Genomic DNA, 16,930 nt, shown 5'->3' with positions numbered 1-16,930 from the left:
CTCACATCACGTTCAAGACATTGATGCTTGCATATACAGTAGGACAGCCACAGGCTCAGCACCCGCCTACTTCAACTCACAATTAAGAATCTACATCCCCTCCAGAAGTCTGAGATCAGCTAGTGAGGGATGCCTAATGGTACCATCACAGAGAGGCTTAAAATCACTTTCCAGAAAATTCTCGTTCACCATTCCTGGCTGGTGGAATGATTTTCCAACCCCTATTCAGAATGCTGAATCCATGACAATTTTCAAAAGACAGCTGAAAACTCATCTCTTTCGAAACAACTTGGCTTTAAAATAAATAAAAAAATATTGTAATATATGTACTTATTTGAACAATGTCAACAACGTCTAAGGTTACGTATGTAACCCTGGTTCTTTGAAGGAACAAGACGCTGCATCAAGAACGAATGGGGAACACGTCCAGCGTGACATCTCTGAATAACGTGTATTATCAGTCCAACGGAAGGGCGAGATGTAATAGGCGGGTGATGTCAGAGACCAGGAAGCATAAAAGCATAAGCGGCGAAGCCGGTAACCAGCCTCAGAGGATGAAGCAAGCATCGGCCAGAGATGCCGGAAGTGTGGTACTGCGACGCAGCATCTCGTTCTTTCGAGGAACCAGGGTTACATACGTAACCTTAGACGTTCCTCTTCAGGAACTCGAGCTGCGTTGAGAGCGAATGGGGAACGAGAATGCCCATGCTGCCAGACTTTCAAATCTCTGCCTAGTGTGGAAGAGCAGAGCTAAAGCAAGAGAAGGGGAAGGAGCCTGACAGAAATCGGGCATAACCTGTCCAATGGCCAAACTTCAGAAGGAGTCTGAAGAGGGGAGGGGAGATCAGAGGACTCGAGGCTTAGGATAGCATCCTGATCACTGCTCAGCATAAGCTTCTTCTGGCCAGAGGCCTCAGCGTACAATGGAGGAAATATGTAACCAGAGGGTTTCTTCCCACTGACTGGCCACTGAGAGGAGTGCAGTAGGCCACCATGGCCGCAACGTAGACCTTCAGGGTGGAGTGGGTCAACTCTGCGGAGAGTTAACTGGGTCGAGCTGGTGGTCTCCACACCAAGAAATGAAAAGCTTCCACTTCAAGGCATACAGTTTCCTCATTGAGGGAGCTTTGGATTGGAGAATGGTCTTACAACCCGGTTGAGAGACCGGAAGCTAAGAGTGCCTCCTCATAGACCACACCTACAGCCTCTAAGCTCCATGCGGGTGCTCACCCTCTGCCTGTGAGAGGAGATATCTCCTGACAGGAACCTCCCATGGAGTGCCCACAAAAAGAGAAATCAGGCCTAGGAACCATTCCCGACCCGGCCAGAACGGGGCTACTAACAGCAGCCGGACTGCGTCCCGGCGCACTCTCTCCAGAACTCCCGAGAGCAGAGCAATCAGGGGAAAAATGTCTGTACCATGGCGTCCAACCCCAGTGGAGCTGGATGAGTCAGAGGAAGCCAGAGGGGACAGTGCGATGTCTCTTGAGTTGCAAACAGATCCATCCAAGTCTGGCCAACCTCTCCAACTCTGCTTCATCACCTCGGTGGGAAGCCGCCATTCCCTGGGCCTCGGCCCCTGCCTCAACAGAATGTCTTCTCCCATATTAAGAAGCCCCTTGAATGTGAACTGCTATGAGCGAAAGGAATTCGTCCTGGGCCCAAACAAGGATCTGGTATGCTTGTTGAATAAACGGCGTGAGTGCAGACCTCCTTGGTGGTTGATGTAAGAGACCACCACTGTGTTGTCGGTGCGCACCAACACATGGTGACCTCTTAGGTCTGGGAGGAAATAACGAAGTGCACAAAGCACTCCCATCATCTACAGGCAGTTGATGTGCCATGTCAGATGGCGACCACTCCACAGACCGTGTGCAGGGTGGCCACTCATGACCGCACCCCAGCCGGTGAGAGACACATGTTCGTCGCTAACATCAAGCGGCGACAAGGAGCTACCAGCACCGGGCCCTGAGACAAAAACCAAGGCTTCCTCCACATATCCAAGGTATTTAGGCAGCGCCGCGTGACCTTTAGCATGCAAAGTGGGTTTCCCCTCAGGGAGAACCCCTTGGTCTTGAGCCACCACTGTAGGGGTCTTGTGTACAGCAGGCCAATAGTATTAACGTTGGACGCAGCTGCCATCAGACCCAGCAATCTCTGTGACAGCTTGACAGTGAGTGACCGGCCTTCTCTCACTCTCGCGACTGCAGTGAGGATCGACTCGATCCGAGCAGGTGACATATGTGCGTCGATTCCCACACCATGCCCAGATAAGTGGTTCTCTGTACTGGAGAAAGCACACTTTTCTTGGCATTAAGTTTTAACCTCTTAGCTTTCATGTGAGCGAGAACGCTACCTCGGTGCTGAACCGTCATCTGCTCAGATTGAGCTGATATCAACCAATCCTCAATGTTGTTGAGTCGTGAAAGTGTGGGGTGAGAGTGCAAGGCCAGTGGAAGATCTGTAATGGTAGGCTTTTGCCCCCAAAAGCAAACCTTAGGAACTTCTGATGAAGAAGGATGGAGATAAGTGCATCTTTTTGATCGTGACACACCTGTCCTCGGACTTGGCCTGTGCAGGCGTGCTAAACTTCAGTCCTCTGACTGAGCGGTTCAGAAAGCACAGATTTAAAAAAGGACACAACACCTAATCCTTCCTCAGAACAGTGAAGTACCGGCTGTAGGACCCGTACTCTGCAACCCAAAGAGGGACCACCTAGATGGCCTCTAGTTCTGTTCCATTACCAGAGCCTGCTTGGGGCCCACCAGAACTGGATTCTGTGGCCTTTCACTACAGTGTACAGGACCCACTGAGACACATTTTGCAGTAGTTTTCACACTGCCAAATAGCCTACTAAGGGAATCAGCCTCTCAAGACTGATCTCTGGTTGCATCAGAGCAATTAGCTTGGTGCCCTGAAGCGGCCCAGGAGGTCACGAGCCTCTTAGCACCACTACGTTTCCGGGTGGTAACTGAGAGAAGCGCTCGCTGGAGACCGCCATGGAACACTGGCAGGGTTGGCAGATCGATCTCCTGAGGGCACTGAGGAGAGACGGGCACAGTGTAATGCGGTGTACACTGCTCTTCCCCAGAGGGGGCTGCCCTCCAAGGTTCTGAGCCGCAGCATCAGGACTCTCGTAGCTGAAGTCTCAGGACATTATGATAACGGCTATCCAGCGAAAAAAAAACGGTCCTTAGAACTGCTTTCCACTAGAAGCCTTCGCCCTGGGAGTGCCACATTGACTTTAGCATCTGCGTAGTACAAAAGGGACACCCCTGGCACAAGGGGCTGGAACATGTTGGGACTGCTCCGCCCAGCAGACCCTGACCGCTTCAACCTCCTCAGAGGTTGAACACACGTGTTCTCACACAATAAATTACATCCCTAGAGCCCCTGTACATCTAACTGCACATAGTCAGATAAATATGTCATTTTATTCCTCTGAATTAATATTTCTACAATTTACAGAAAGTCTCTATCTTTTATCACTTTTAAGATATAGCCTTTTGAAATTAAGATGTCAAAATCGAATGTTTTAGGAAAAAACCTCTGGCGCCTAAAGGGTTAAGTGAAAGTAAACAGTTGAATATAAAATCGGATGTGTATTATATTGAATGCATTCATTGTCTCCTAAAGTGATCGCATCTAATTTAGCTACTAGCTGCTGTAATGTTAAGAAAATGAAAGAATGAAAATCACTCACTGCTCTTTACTGAATTACTTCATAGTTTTAACAAGAATAAATGCAAAGTCAAACCAGGACATTATAATTCATGTAAGTTGGTATAGCAAAATAAAGCGAACTGTGACATATTATACACAAAATTTCTTCATACATTGGACTACTAGTGAAATTGATAAAAACATTAAAAATAAAATAAAAATTGGGACCAATACTTATTTATACATTTTTACCTCTCCATGTTTTTTTTACTTATATGTTTTTCCCTGACTTGCTAATGCAACCTTTTCACACCACAGCCTGAACAAAATGAAGCATTGCTTGGTAATTGTTCAACAAAGTATTGATAGTTGTGTAAATATCGTCATACTAACAGTTGTTTGATTGATGTTTTGGTTGATTGTTATCTATCAAAGCTAGCTGACATTATCAAGATGAATTTGTTCTGACACAGTTTAACTCAGAGTTATTGTTGGTACTTTATATTACTTGTATTGACTGTATTTTTTATTTTTACACTTTACATATTTTATTTTATTTGTATTTTATACTTTTGAAGACTATGCAGTTCTATTTTACATTTGATTATTCGGTTTCTGTACCTGGACACCTAAAACCTTAAAAAAAAACGTAAACATTGTGTAATTAGCACAAATAAATAAATAGAGCGAAAATGCAAATTAAATTAAACAAATTAAAACAGGGCCCACTGGTACAACCTGTGTGTGTTTGTGTGTGTATATATATAAACAGGAAATAATACAAAAATTAAAATGCATTAGTTTGTAGGTTACAATTAACAGTTTGCTTGGTGTTTGAAATAATCATTCTTTTATAATATCATATATTGTAAATACTATCATCCATTAGTAATTATTTAAATACTTTTTATTTAATTACACACACACACGCACGCACGCACGCGCACACACACACACACACACACACACACACACACAATAATATAAATTATTTAAAAATTAATTTAATTGTTGGTCATTTTAATGCATTATTAAAATGAATATACAAAAACTGATGCTCATGCTTTCTATTAGTGTTACAACTCAAACCACCTACTGTTACAACCCACCTGGTAAAGCAGCTGTAATAGCAGCACTTTGTATTTGACCTTAATTTCCACCATTTATGGATCTAGAGATTACGTTTTTTAATTACTTTAATTTGTAGATAATATGGAAACAACACATACAAGAAAGCTATGGCAAGTCTTACAGATGTAAAAAAAAAATAATTGTTGTTTCCAATGCGATCGGCAATGGAGCAGTAAATTGTGTGATTATTTATCACCAGGTTTTGAAAGCTATGACTTCTAACGTTTCGGTGGACTGCACTAATGCTGATGTGGACACTTTTTTACATGTCCCTTAATTGCAAAGCTGTCCCCTTTTGTTTCCTTTAGGTGCAGTTGTGTGGATATCTGATTTATGTAGTGGTGTTTGTGTGTTGTTATTTTTTAATGAGTTTTTCATAAACTAAAATTCCCAGAGGTTACCGCTGGTGAGCATTTGAATCCCCTACAGTTTTACTTTACACTGATAACAGATAACACACTGCTGCTGTTTTACAATCAAAGATTCCAGTCAAATTATCTTTAATAAGATTATTAAATATTCTCTTCTTGGCTTGCACAGTGCTCAAAAGCAAAGCTCATTTTTTATTCCATTGTAAGTTTGACTTTTATCTTTTGTTGTAGCCAGTGTTAGCGTTGAATATAATAAGTGCTCTAGTCAGAGGAAGCTGCATAATTCCTCTAGTGGAGGTTCTAATGGTATGCTGTTTGATGGGGCGTGAGCGTGCATTTGCATAATGCTCTGTTGGTGTGAGTAATTTGTAAATAACATCCTTTTGCTTGGTTTTCGTCATTACTTTCAGTATTGTATCAGTCTGAAGAAGAAAGAAAAGAGACGAGAAAGAATGACAATCCTGATATTTCATGCTGGGATGAATTCTCTTGAGGGTGTTTCTACTATTGTTCTGAATTCACATGCATGATGGTAAAGCAGCAAAAAGATTTTCAAATAGCAACGACTAGTGAAAAGCTTGGACAACTTATGAACTCAAAAACCGATAAAAACGTGTAATGCCCAGATCAGCTGGAACCTAAACATACCTTGCTATGTGTACTGCTTTAGACTAACCAAGACTTGTCATTTGAACTTACATATTGTTGCTCTTTTGTTAGCTTTGATTGCTTCTATTGCCCTCATTTGTAAGTCGCTTTGAATAAAAGCATCTGATAAATTACTTAATGTATATGTAAATGTGAAAGATTGACATAACATTTTATTGAATAACATTAGATCACAAATCTGACTTGTAATGCACACTGTGTTTGTTCACTTAGACCAGAGGAGAACTGGTCCCCCGACCAGGGCCGTCGCTAGTGGGGTGAAATGTGATGACGATTATAGGGGCCCATTGCTGTGGCGGCCCCTCTGGGATTTCAACCAACTGCCAGAGGCCAGCATGAAAGACACTCAGGACAGTTGACGGGCCACTGCTTATCATTTGCACAAGTTTTTTAACCTTGCCAAAACTCCCAAGAGATTTTAAAGCATTCAAGCACAAGATGTGAAAGAATGAGTGCCGCGTCTCAGAGTGCAAACACCAATTTGATGCTCTTTTGCAGTTTCTTATGATTGCACAAACAAATACACCTCATTGATTTAAACATTCAAGCACAAAAATGTCGTGTTAGGATAGCTTTTCGTGTGAATTTGGTGTTAGAAAAGGCCAGGTAAGACAAACTTCAAGACATGCAACTTTATTGCCTGAACTCCCCACTCCCCCACTCCCCCACTCTGGGCAGCAGTTAACCATATCACTACACTTCCCTTTCTGAGATCAATTCAATTAATCCACTTTGGCCATTCCTCTGGTTTTGAGAAGTCAAACTTTCGAAATGGATCCATTTTCTCTTGTTACGCAGGTTTGGTTGAACAGATTTTCAGTGGATTTGATTAAAAATATCTTATATTTATGCTCTGAAGATGAACATTTCTGTAAATGATTTTAATTTTGGGGTGAACTTATCATTTGACTTTAGAAATTGAACTGTATGCATCTAATATCATTCTAATTAAGTGCAAAAGAAATAAGAAAGACCAATAATGTGATTTTGCAAGTGTGATATTGCTTTAAGAAACTGTTAAACAAAAAAAAAAGGTCATCATATTACCATTTCTTGTCGAAAATTGTGTGGATGAAATCCACTTATTTTTTTAAAGGAATGCTAAAAGTGGAAGATTGGTCCACTGATCATTTTTGCCTGTCCTTGCTATCAAACAGAACCTGCATTCGACTTGAAGATGTATAAAGTAGAGATCATTTCTATGCTTCCATTTGAATTATTCCTTAGATTTGATGACTATTATGTGAAATGTTAGAAAAAAGAGTTAATGAGATGTCCTGACTTTTGTCTGGCAGAGACATTAAGTCAATGTTTTTACAGAGGTGTTCTTTAAGATGTTCCTGCTCATGTGTTTAGTCAAAATCATTCATGTTTTCCCACTTCAAGGTTGCTGCAGATGAGACCTCTTTTTTTCAGCATCTAAAGTGGGAGCACCTCACCCGAACGACTGCTTCACTTGCATACAATGCCAGAGGAATGTTCTTTCAAACCTAACAATAGTCCTCTTCTATTTCATTTCAAGGACTCCAAGTCTTTGTCATGATTTTTTGTATTGTGGCCTATTAATGTGGCAGAACTCATTGAATATGTAGTTCACAGCAAGGGAGCTACTAAAAGACACCATGTATCGCTGCATGTCTGCTGCATACAGTACGAGTGTGTGTGTGTGTGTGTGTGTGTGTGTGTGTGTGTGCCTGCTGATTATTATACTTTCCCTCCCCTGTTTTTGTGACAATTGCAGGACATTACTGACAATCTGTTAAGCAATGCTATTATGCAAGGATATGGCAGACTGACTTGGAACCCAGTGGTTAAAATCCAGGCAAGAATTCCTTCCTGTTTTTGCACAATGTTTATATATATATATATATTGATCATTTAGGCTTTTAGCACTTTTACAGCTCAACTGTTCATTAACACCAGCACATACCTCCAGCCCCCAGGGCAGCATCTAAACCTCAGCAAACGAGAGAAACCCAGTGAATAGTTATATTGTTTCAGCCTCTCAGTGTAAAAGCAAGCTTAGGTCTGATGTTTTAAAACTGAAAAATAATGTGGAAGAATATTTTTTCATTTTCTTCTTAATGTCCTTCACCTCTAGCTGCTTTTTCTTTTTCTTCTTCTTCTTTTTTTGAGTGAAGATACATCCTTTTAAGGCTCATCTAGTGGGCTAAGACTCAGATCTCCAGATATTTAAAATCTTATCAAAAACTAAATATATACATCTACCTAAAGTATAAATGTCACATCATTGTGACATTCCATATTTCATAGATGACTCTTTGTATTTCACCAGCCTCAAGAGAGAATATAAGAGCTAGACTACATTTAAATGCAAACAGTCATTGGGTGAAGCTCACAAAACCTGTCAAGATGATGACAGTGTCATATTTCACCCCGAAACCAACAGAAAGAAAGATAATGTTCGATTTTGCTTAATGAAAATTAAGTGTATTTTGTGTTTTCATTGTGAATTCAGTCATTACTTGAATGCAGCCTATTTAAAGCTGACATGATTTATACATTTGTATCGCATTGTAGTAGTTATTGTACTTCCATTAATTTATGCTTTTAATTTTAATAAAAAACTTAAAAAAAATAATTTGAACTTTGATTATAAACACACATCCAACACAGTTTCTCAGTTTAATAACGCACACTTGAATGAATCAAGAGTTCATTTGTCATGAATATGAGTATCTGTGAGCCCTGTTTGTCAGTCTGCAAATGTCGTCAGAGGTTTTCTCTCTGATTGCTATGCATATTATTACGTTGTGATATTAGCATAATGTTAGGACTGTTTTGAAGTCTTTCATCTTTATAACTAATTGGTACTTGCTTGTTATTTTCTCTGTACATTTTCAGAACAGTCCCCATAGTCTCCATCGCCACCAGCTGCATCACTTGGAGTTGGAACTCTGCCCACAAGAATATGGCTGCATGCAAATATTTATACTTATATAGTTGTTGATAAACTGTATGTCTGAATTCACAGTATTCACAAAACAGTAGGGAAAAAAGTACTCAATCTACAATGTCCAGTATTAGGCCACGGGAGAGGATGTGTGAATGCCAGTGAAGCTGATGCTGGTAGATCACGACAATTCACACTATAGCATACACATACACGCTTTTTAAAGGTTGCAAAGTACCTACTCTGAGAGTATGCAGAATTTAGATGGAGCCAGTGATGGTTTATGGTTTTGAAAAACTATGAATCTGGAGTAATCATATGATTTTTATTTATAACAAGGAATAATAAATACTGTAGCAAATGTCTTGCTCATTGTTAGTTAGTGTTGATTAATACATTAAATATTGTCACAGTTTTAAAGTATAGGGTTTTAAGGAAGCCATGCCACCTGTACTAACCTTGATTTTTCATAAACAAGTTAATTTAACTTAAGTTAGGATGAAACACAAGTAGTGACAGATTTTTTCTTTTTTATTATTATGTACATCCAAGTATTTTTCATGGGAAGGTTCTGTAATGGGATTTTGGCACGGTCGAAAAACATAAAGAAATGAAGCATATGCATGGATGAATGGTTCACAATAAGATCTATAACATGCATTTAGAAAATAGATACATTTTCATCCCATGCTGTCTTTCAGAGGTGAATTGACCTTGACGCAAACTAAATTTGACATTTTAAAATTTGGTGACTTTCAAATATTAATAAGCAGTGATGAAATTTATTAAAAATATTTGTTTCTGGAAAATATTAAAAGCTTGTGCTAAACTCCATCAAAGAATTTCATCCTTTTAATTAGACTTTTGTCTTCATTGAGTTCAAGTTTATTGTATTGCCCTAACAAGTAATATTTTTTAATTGGATTTTAAATTAAAAACGTCCATTCTATATTCAAGTCAAATCATTGCATGAATTGAATTTTAATGAATTTTTTTATAGATTGTTCATTGAGTGTCACATTGTTGACCCTTATGTTATGCAAAAATACAATGGTAACACTGTATTTAAAGTATTTTTATGAAAGTAGTTTTAATGCATTAATTATGCCTTGAAATGCACCTTATAATACATCTCATGAATAATAGTAACCACAGTTATAATAGATTATACACGTAACTATGCATCGTTATACCTTTAGAAAGTATAATGCATTTAAAACACACACACAAAAACAAATTACAGTGCATTTTAACGTTAGTTACAATTATTTATGAAAAGATATTATGCATTACAGCATATATTTTGAATACCTTTATAATAAAGGCTTTAAAAGTGTTACCAATGATAATAATAAGCCTCCCAAAACATAATGTAGCAAAAGCTACGTTTATCCATGTAGCAAGTGGAACAAGTGCAAACTTTTCAAAATGGATTTTAAAGTGCAAGCTTCTGAAAATGTTTTGTTGTCCTGTAAACCTATTTTTTAATAATGAGGACATCACACAAGCCATCCATGCTGACATCAGCCTAATTTGACTATAGCTTCTACCGAATGATAGATGAATGTGTGGCAAAATACCATGGAGCTTGATTGGGTGCATAGCCTTTGACATCAACAAGGAGATATTTAGCATTTTATTATTTGTAGTCGGTGTTCTTTCCCGACTATACGTGACCCTCTCCAATCAGACTTGTGGCGCATCGTCTCAGAACACTGCACTTTCATGTTTTCTTCCAGCATTTTAGCATGCCATCACTTTTCTGCTTGTACCACAGTGAACTGCACTGACACACTGGAAATCTGGTCACCTTATGTGGCAACACCTCGCGAGTCACGCTTGTCTGCGAGATAGAAACATGAGGAAATTTACTTCACAATGCTGCTGTCAATCACGACGCAGCAGTCTGGAGCAGCAGATGGTTTCGCAGATCCAAAAACAAATTCATCTGAACCCCAGCAACCGAGGTAAATAGCTCACGCGCTTGGAACAGACTCTTGCCGCCGTGGAGAAGGATCTCAGATAATGGGCTCTGTCCAGGGTGCCAGCCTTTCGAGCGCCGCACGTCTCCATCTCCTCAGTGCTCATCCATCACACCGGGAGCGATGACGGAGCGGAGGACTGAGGGAGGTCACTCTCCTCATCGTTATTCGCCTGCCGATAAGTGCCAGCACTCGTCTCTTGAGGACCGTGCATTTAGGGCACTAAATCTGCCACAAAGAAACTAGGAGGAAACCATATGCCGTCCATCTTTAGGGGTTGAGGTGCGATGGAATGTTGAAGGATGAGATGGAGATATATGACATGTGAATCAGGCAGGAAATAATGTTTATTAATGACCATGTGATTGATGCTTCAGAAACAAGTCTGTTTTTGGCGTGGAATTTAAAAGGAGTCTTTGAATGTTGCCAAAGACCCATCCTCTCCATTGACAGATCAATACATATTTATGTATTTTAGCAAATTCATTTGAACATCATGTGTACACCTAATGCTATTTTGTCTGTTTCACATGATGTCTTTATGCGATCCAACCTGATTGCAACTGGGATGACACATTTGAAGGGATAGCAGCACCTCTGCTGTCAGTGCCAATGGAAATGTTCAGTGTGGTACTTTAGTATTCTCTTTAAAAATGTCTAGCCATGCATTTAAAATGTATTTCCTGCACTCACATATACTATTTTTGGTGTCACTGAAACCAATAAAAAAGGGATGTACATGCATGATCAAAACATGTTCATGCCACATTTCATCCTAAATTAATAACCTTTACATATATATTACTTTAATAAAAATAGAAACAAAAATTATACACAGAACAAATTGGCTCTAATGGAAATCCCCACTGAGAGTAATAATAATAGCTCTTTATATATATATATATATATATATATATATATATATATATATATATATATATATATATATATATATATATATATATATATTTAAAACAACTCTTTACTATTTGAATATTTTTTTATCAAATTTACAAATTGTGATGCACAGCTAAATTTACATTCTTTATTGTCACATGATCCTTCAGAAATCATTTTCCTGATATAGAAATCGTTTGTGACATTATAAATACCTTTACAGACCAATTTATTTCATCCTTGCTGAATAAAAAACATTCCAGCAATTTTTAATGGTAGTGTATAATATATGCATGTAGGTACTGTATTTATGTGTGGATGGATGGATTACTTTTATTTTGGGGTGAAATATGACTTTTCTTGAGGAGTTACTGTGGATTCACTTTTTCTAAATAATGAGCTAATGGAAAGTTTTCTGCTTTTTGTAAAACGCAAACTTCAAATGTTCCATTGCATGGTTGAGATCCAGCCAACTGCAATCAGTATGCTACAAAAACATTACAAAAAATCCTTTTTTGCCTATTTTATTTAATTAAAACATGGCAGAATTGATAAAATTGTGCAAAACGTTGTTTCATCTGAACTACCATTTGGACCAAAGACATCAAATATGTAACAGTAATGACTTCATATCAAACAGCAACAACAGTGACCCCCCCTCATAAAAGAATTTTCAGTTAAGTGAACTTCTCAGCGAGTAAAGCAAAACATCAGTGGCAAAAATAAATTGGTTTGCTTTCTAACTACAAAGTTTTGCAGCTTCGTACTCTTTGTAGAACGGCTGTTTGGCACTAAAAGTCTGCAGTGTGGTGAGTATTCTCTGTACCTCGGAGCTGGAGAGTTTGAGCCTATGTCGAAGTAGGCAGGAGAACAGATCTAATGGCAGTGGTCCGGGAGGAGACAGTCTATTGACCCGATATCGGATCTCCATCAGCTGCAGCAGAGCAGAGTCCTGAGATCCCTGAGTGTACGGATAGTCCAACTGTAGGATCAGATCCTGGATAGCCTCGGGGTCAAAGTGCATGCTGTAACCGAACAGTTGCATGCTGTTGATCTTCATGTATCCAAAGTTTTGAGAGGCATCCGCAGCTTCCAGCGGCTCGAAGTAGACTGTTTCGTTCCCCTGAGAGGACTCGGTCCGAATGCGGCTCCGCAGGTAGAAGTGAACGGTCTCAAAAAAGCTCTTCCACCGGTTGCCCAAAGTCAAGGTCCAGTTGAAGCAATCCAAAGGAATGTCCAACTTGGTCTTTTCCCAGTCCGGGAAGCCATTCTGATTGATGGGCATTGTCCAGCTTTCCGAATGGCTGCCGCCAAAAGGGTTGACGTAGACAGACAGCGCAGGCTCCAGGGTGGAGTTCTTGGTCATGCAGATCTGCAGCGAGATGCCCAGGAGCATATGGACACGGCTGGATTTGAACTTGTTGCTCTTCAGCGTAAGCAGCATCCTCTTTCTCCAAGATGGGTCGAACCAGACATTGAGGCGAACGTCGTTGCTGACAAAGATGGCGTGCGTCGTGATGCGGTCGTCCCGGTGTTGCAGTAGGTAGCGTAGCTCCAGGTCTTGTAGGTCAGTCTCAAAGCCCAGGTAGTGGTCTGTAGGGTTGGGTACAGCGTTTTTGCAAACTCCATGACTGAGAACGTAACCTGGGTTGCAGCTGGAGCAACGGGTGAGGTTGTCCACCGAGCACGAGGCACAACGGTGACCGTCACCCACCTCGCACGGGACAACACCCTGGCACGAGGGGCTCTCGTAAGGACAGGCGCAAGTCCGTAATTCCTCTGCATAAAATCCCAGTTGGTTATTCTCACTGCAGTACAGGATGGACAGGGTGAACTGTAGCCAGTAGCTCAGTGGCCTGTGAAAACCAACAATAAAAGAGTGAGGAAACATGACAAAATGGGATATTATAGCTCGTAATGTGTGCAAATAATTGCAGAGATTATAAGGCAATGATTCGCAACAAACGGTGACTGTCAATAAACAGCTTTGTTTAAGCAACAGAACTAATTGGTTTCTAACCTTGAGCTCTGCTAATATCTGCCTTGAAACCAGTGCTAGGGCAAAAGTAATCCATTAGTGCAGCAATAGCCACAGAGGCTGTAGTGGGTGGTTAAACAATAGATTAGTCATTAGTCTTTTTTACTCGCCTGGAGATCAGGCTTGGCTAAACAATAGCGCTTTCAAATCAAAACCCAGTAGTTTAATAATCATTGAAGTGTTTTCATAATCCCAGAGGACAACTGCATTGCTCAGAGGTTACCTTTTCAAAGCTCAAAAGACTTAACAGAGATTTTAGTTCTATTTAATTTATGTATCATCAACATATTAAATAACAATAGGCACAATTTTTGTTTTTAAAAATAGCCAAGACAATTTACATTCCTAAATTGTAAAAACAGCTATTTATCTTCATGTATAAAGAAAAAATAAACAATAACGCAATATAAGCCAAATATTTTTTTCAAAGTTAAATAATTGATTTATTTTATTACCATTGTTCTTAAGCCGAAATAAATTATAAAAATAAAGTGACCTTTTAATTTAATCTGGGACAAAAAAAGTCTCAAAATATCACAGAAGAAAATAAGTCATGCAGGTTCATCAGTCATCATTCTCCAATTGCTGTGCTTTTAATTTCATCACCATCTAAAAAAAAGTAAATGAGATATTAAAGGAATCTTATTTTTTATATTTCTGTTCTATAGAGATTGAATGGAAACATACGATTTCAACTCAAATTCCATGAATCTAAAACTTTAATGCTCAAGCATTTATAATTCCTTATAGACTAAAACTTTGCAGATTAATTTGCATAACTTGCATAATTATACAACACTAAATTTGGATTCTCTGGGTTTAATGTGTGCCTGTAAATATGTTTACCTCTCCCTTAGAGACACTATTTTGGGCTGTGTGTGGCATCTCTTGCTGAGGCTGAAGAGCTTGTTAGCGGTTCGTCGGGTCTTGGAAAGCAGGAGGCTAACACGACTCTCCAGCTGCCTGTAACGTTGTTGTAGAGCACTGTCTGTCCTCCACAATTGCTGGATTCTTGATGAATTTAGAGCGCTCTGTGTGGGTAGTTTACCCATGAAGCTCTGGAACTCATCTGATGAAAAAACAGATCTGATTAACACAGCATTTTTGCAAAGATTTTCAAAAGGTATAGTTGTCAGTAAAATAACGATAGCATGGAATACTAGAATTAACATACATCAAACACAAATGGTTTCAAGGTAGACAAATACTAAAGGTTCATGTTAAATAAAGAAAATAAATACTGTTTTTATGTCCCAACATGGTCTGGACAGGGTGCTTCTTTCTAACGTTCTGAAAAAATACTGTTATAAAGTGATGACACATTATAATAATATAATATAATATAATATAATATAATATAATATAATATAATATAATATAATATAATATAATATAATATAATATAATATAATATAATATAATATAATATACCACTGCATATAATAATTGCACTTACAAAAAGCACATACTTTGTGCTACAAATGAGTAAAGATAATTTTAAACACAAACAAATCACATTAAAAATTGTTAATAATAATAATAATAATAATAATAATAATAATAAAACGCTGAAGCTTGAAGTTGTAATATTCTATACCCACTACAGTATATTCACAGTTTGTGAAAATGACAGTATTAATATTACTATTTTTAATTTATCTAAGTCATAATTTCATTGTAGAAACAGGTAATTTTCAATTGTTACTTTAAAAAAAATACTTGTGTTGCTATTAACTAAACATTTAGGTCAACTGAGCAATAAATAATGTTTTTAATTTAGATATTGCCATTTTTAAGTTACAATTTTTTAAGTGTTTGTTATCATATGGTTTGCCTTTTGTCTGTGTATCATTCTTGTACTATTATATTGTTAGTTTGTACTCTTCAATTGTGGGTATTTTCCCTGCTTTATCTCAACTGTAAAGTGTCCTTGAGCTGTGCGAAGACACCATCTAAATGAAATATTATTATTATTAATATTATCTGTTTGCTATTGTTATTAGTTACTATGAATGTTTTTCACATACTACAAGACAGCAACAAAAAGCAGATCCTAGCCATTGAAGATACTGCAACAAGCTTTAGACCCAGTCCACACAAATGTAAAAATAAATAAAAAAAATAAAAATAAAAACGTATGGGTGACATCTGTGTTTTGGTCTTTCATTCAAATGTTAATGCTATTCCAAAGTGAAGAATTATAAAAAAAAATAAAAAATAAATAAAAATAAAATTCATAATGCATGTGGATATTTGCCAAACTGTACTATTATGAACACAATATTGCACATGGCAACAATTATTTTTAAATACAAAGTGTCTATTTGTACTCAGGTGCAAATAGCATCTCCCACACAGTGCAGCTATTAGCACCCACAGTAATGTGAAACCACAGATATTAAGGACAAAATACCACTTATGCTACACTGCCCACATCTCATTTCCTGACTTTTTTCTCTTCCAAATCAATTAAAGCTTGTCCTCCATGTTGTTTGTAGAGAAATTCTGTGTTTGTGAGTTTGTGTGAGAATGTAATTTTGGGATGATAGCTGATCATATAATTGCCACACGTAATCTGCAATTAACTGAGTATGTCAAAGTGCGCAAGATGATGAGCTTCTGTCTTGTAATGTTTGCTTGGCTAATTTGTACATTACCGGCTCAATTTGGATTTCATGAGAACGTACACATTCTAAAAAAGTTGGCACAGTTAGCAATAAGAGGCCAAAAAAGTTCAATGTACATATAAGGAACAGCTGGAGGACCAATTTGCAACTTGTTCTATCAGAAGTCAAGATGGGCAGAGGATCACCAGTTCCCCCAATGCTGTGGCGAAAAATAGTGGAGCAATATCAGAAAGGAGTTTATCAGAGAAAAATTGCAAAGAGTTTGAAGTTATCTTCATCTACAGTGCATAATATCATCCAAATATTCAAAGAATCTGGAACAATCTCTGTGCGTAAGGATCAAGGCTGGAAAACCATTGCATTCTGTTTTAATTTGTACAGTGTCCCAACTTTTTTGGAATCGGGTTTGTATTACTGAAGTAGGTTTTACAAGAAAAAATTATGAAAATTATTCACTTATAGATTTCACATTTAATTAAATGTGTTGCTTGCTGTTTTTTGTAATTGTTTGTGAAATTACTGGCAATAGCTGAGTAAATTGTTTCCACAATTGTTTGTATGTTTATTTATTTTAGTGTAGGCCGATTGTACATTGTAACAAATTATGTTTTTCCTAGCGAACCTAGAGATAACACAGG

The 16,930-nt window shown here is 38.2% G+C and overlaps 1 protein-coding gene across 1 annotated transcript in view; it reads right to left on the bottom strand.

The window, feature by feature from the left end:
* Positions 1-12,135: 12,135 nt before the first annotated feature.
* The window catches only part of brinp3b (bone morphogenetic protein/retinoic acid inducible neural-specific 3b), a 29,218-nt gene continuing 24,423 nt past the window's right edge, over positions 12,136-16,930 (bottom strand). The window contains exons 7-8 of the mRNA XM_052548343.1: positions 14,512-14,734; positions 12,136-13,483 (exon numbers count right to left, since the gene is read on the bottom strand). Coding sequence (XP_052404303.1) covers positions 12,367-13,483; positions 14,512-14,734 — 1,340 coding nt within the window. The 3' untranslated portion in view covers positions 12,136-12,366. The remainder of the gene's footprint in view (positions 13,484-14,511; positions 14,735-16,930) is intronic.

This window comes from Carassius gibelio, chromosome B2, assembly GCF_023724105.1.
Source record: "Carassius gibelio isolate Cgi1373 ecotype wild population from Czech Republic chromosome B2, carGib1.2-hapl.c, whole genome shotgun sequence".
Lineage (NCBI taxonomy): Eukaryota > Metazoa > Chordata > Actinopteri > Cypriniformes > Cyprinidae > Carassius > Carassius gibelio.
This window is presented reverse-complemented; position numbering and strand designations above follow the sequence as displayed.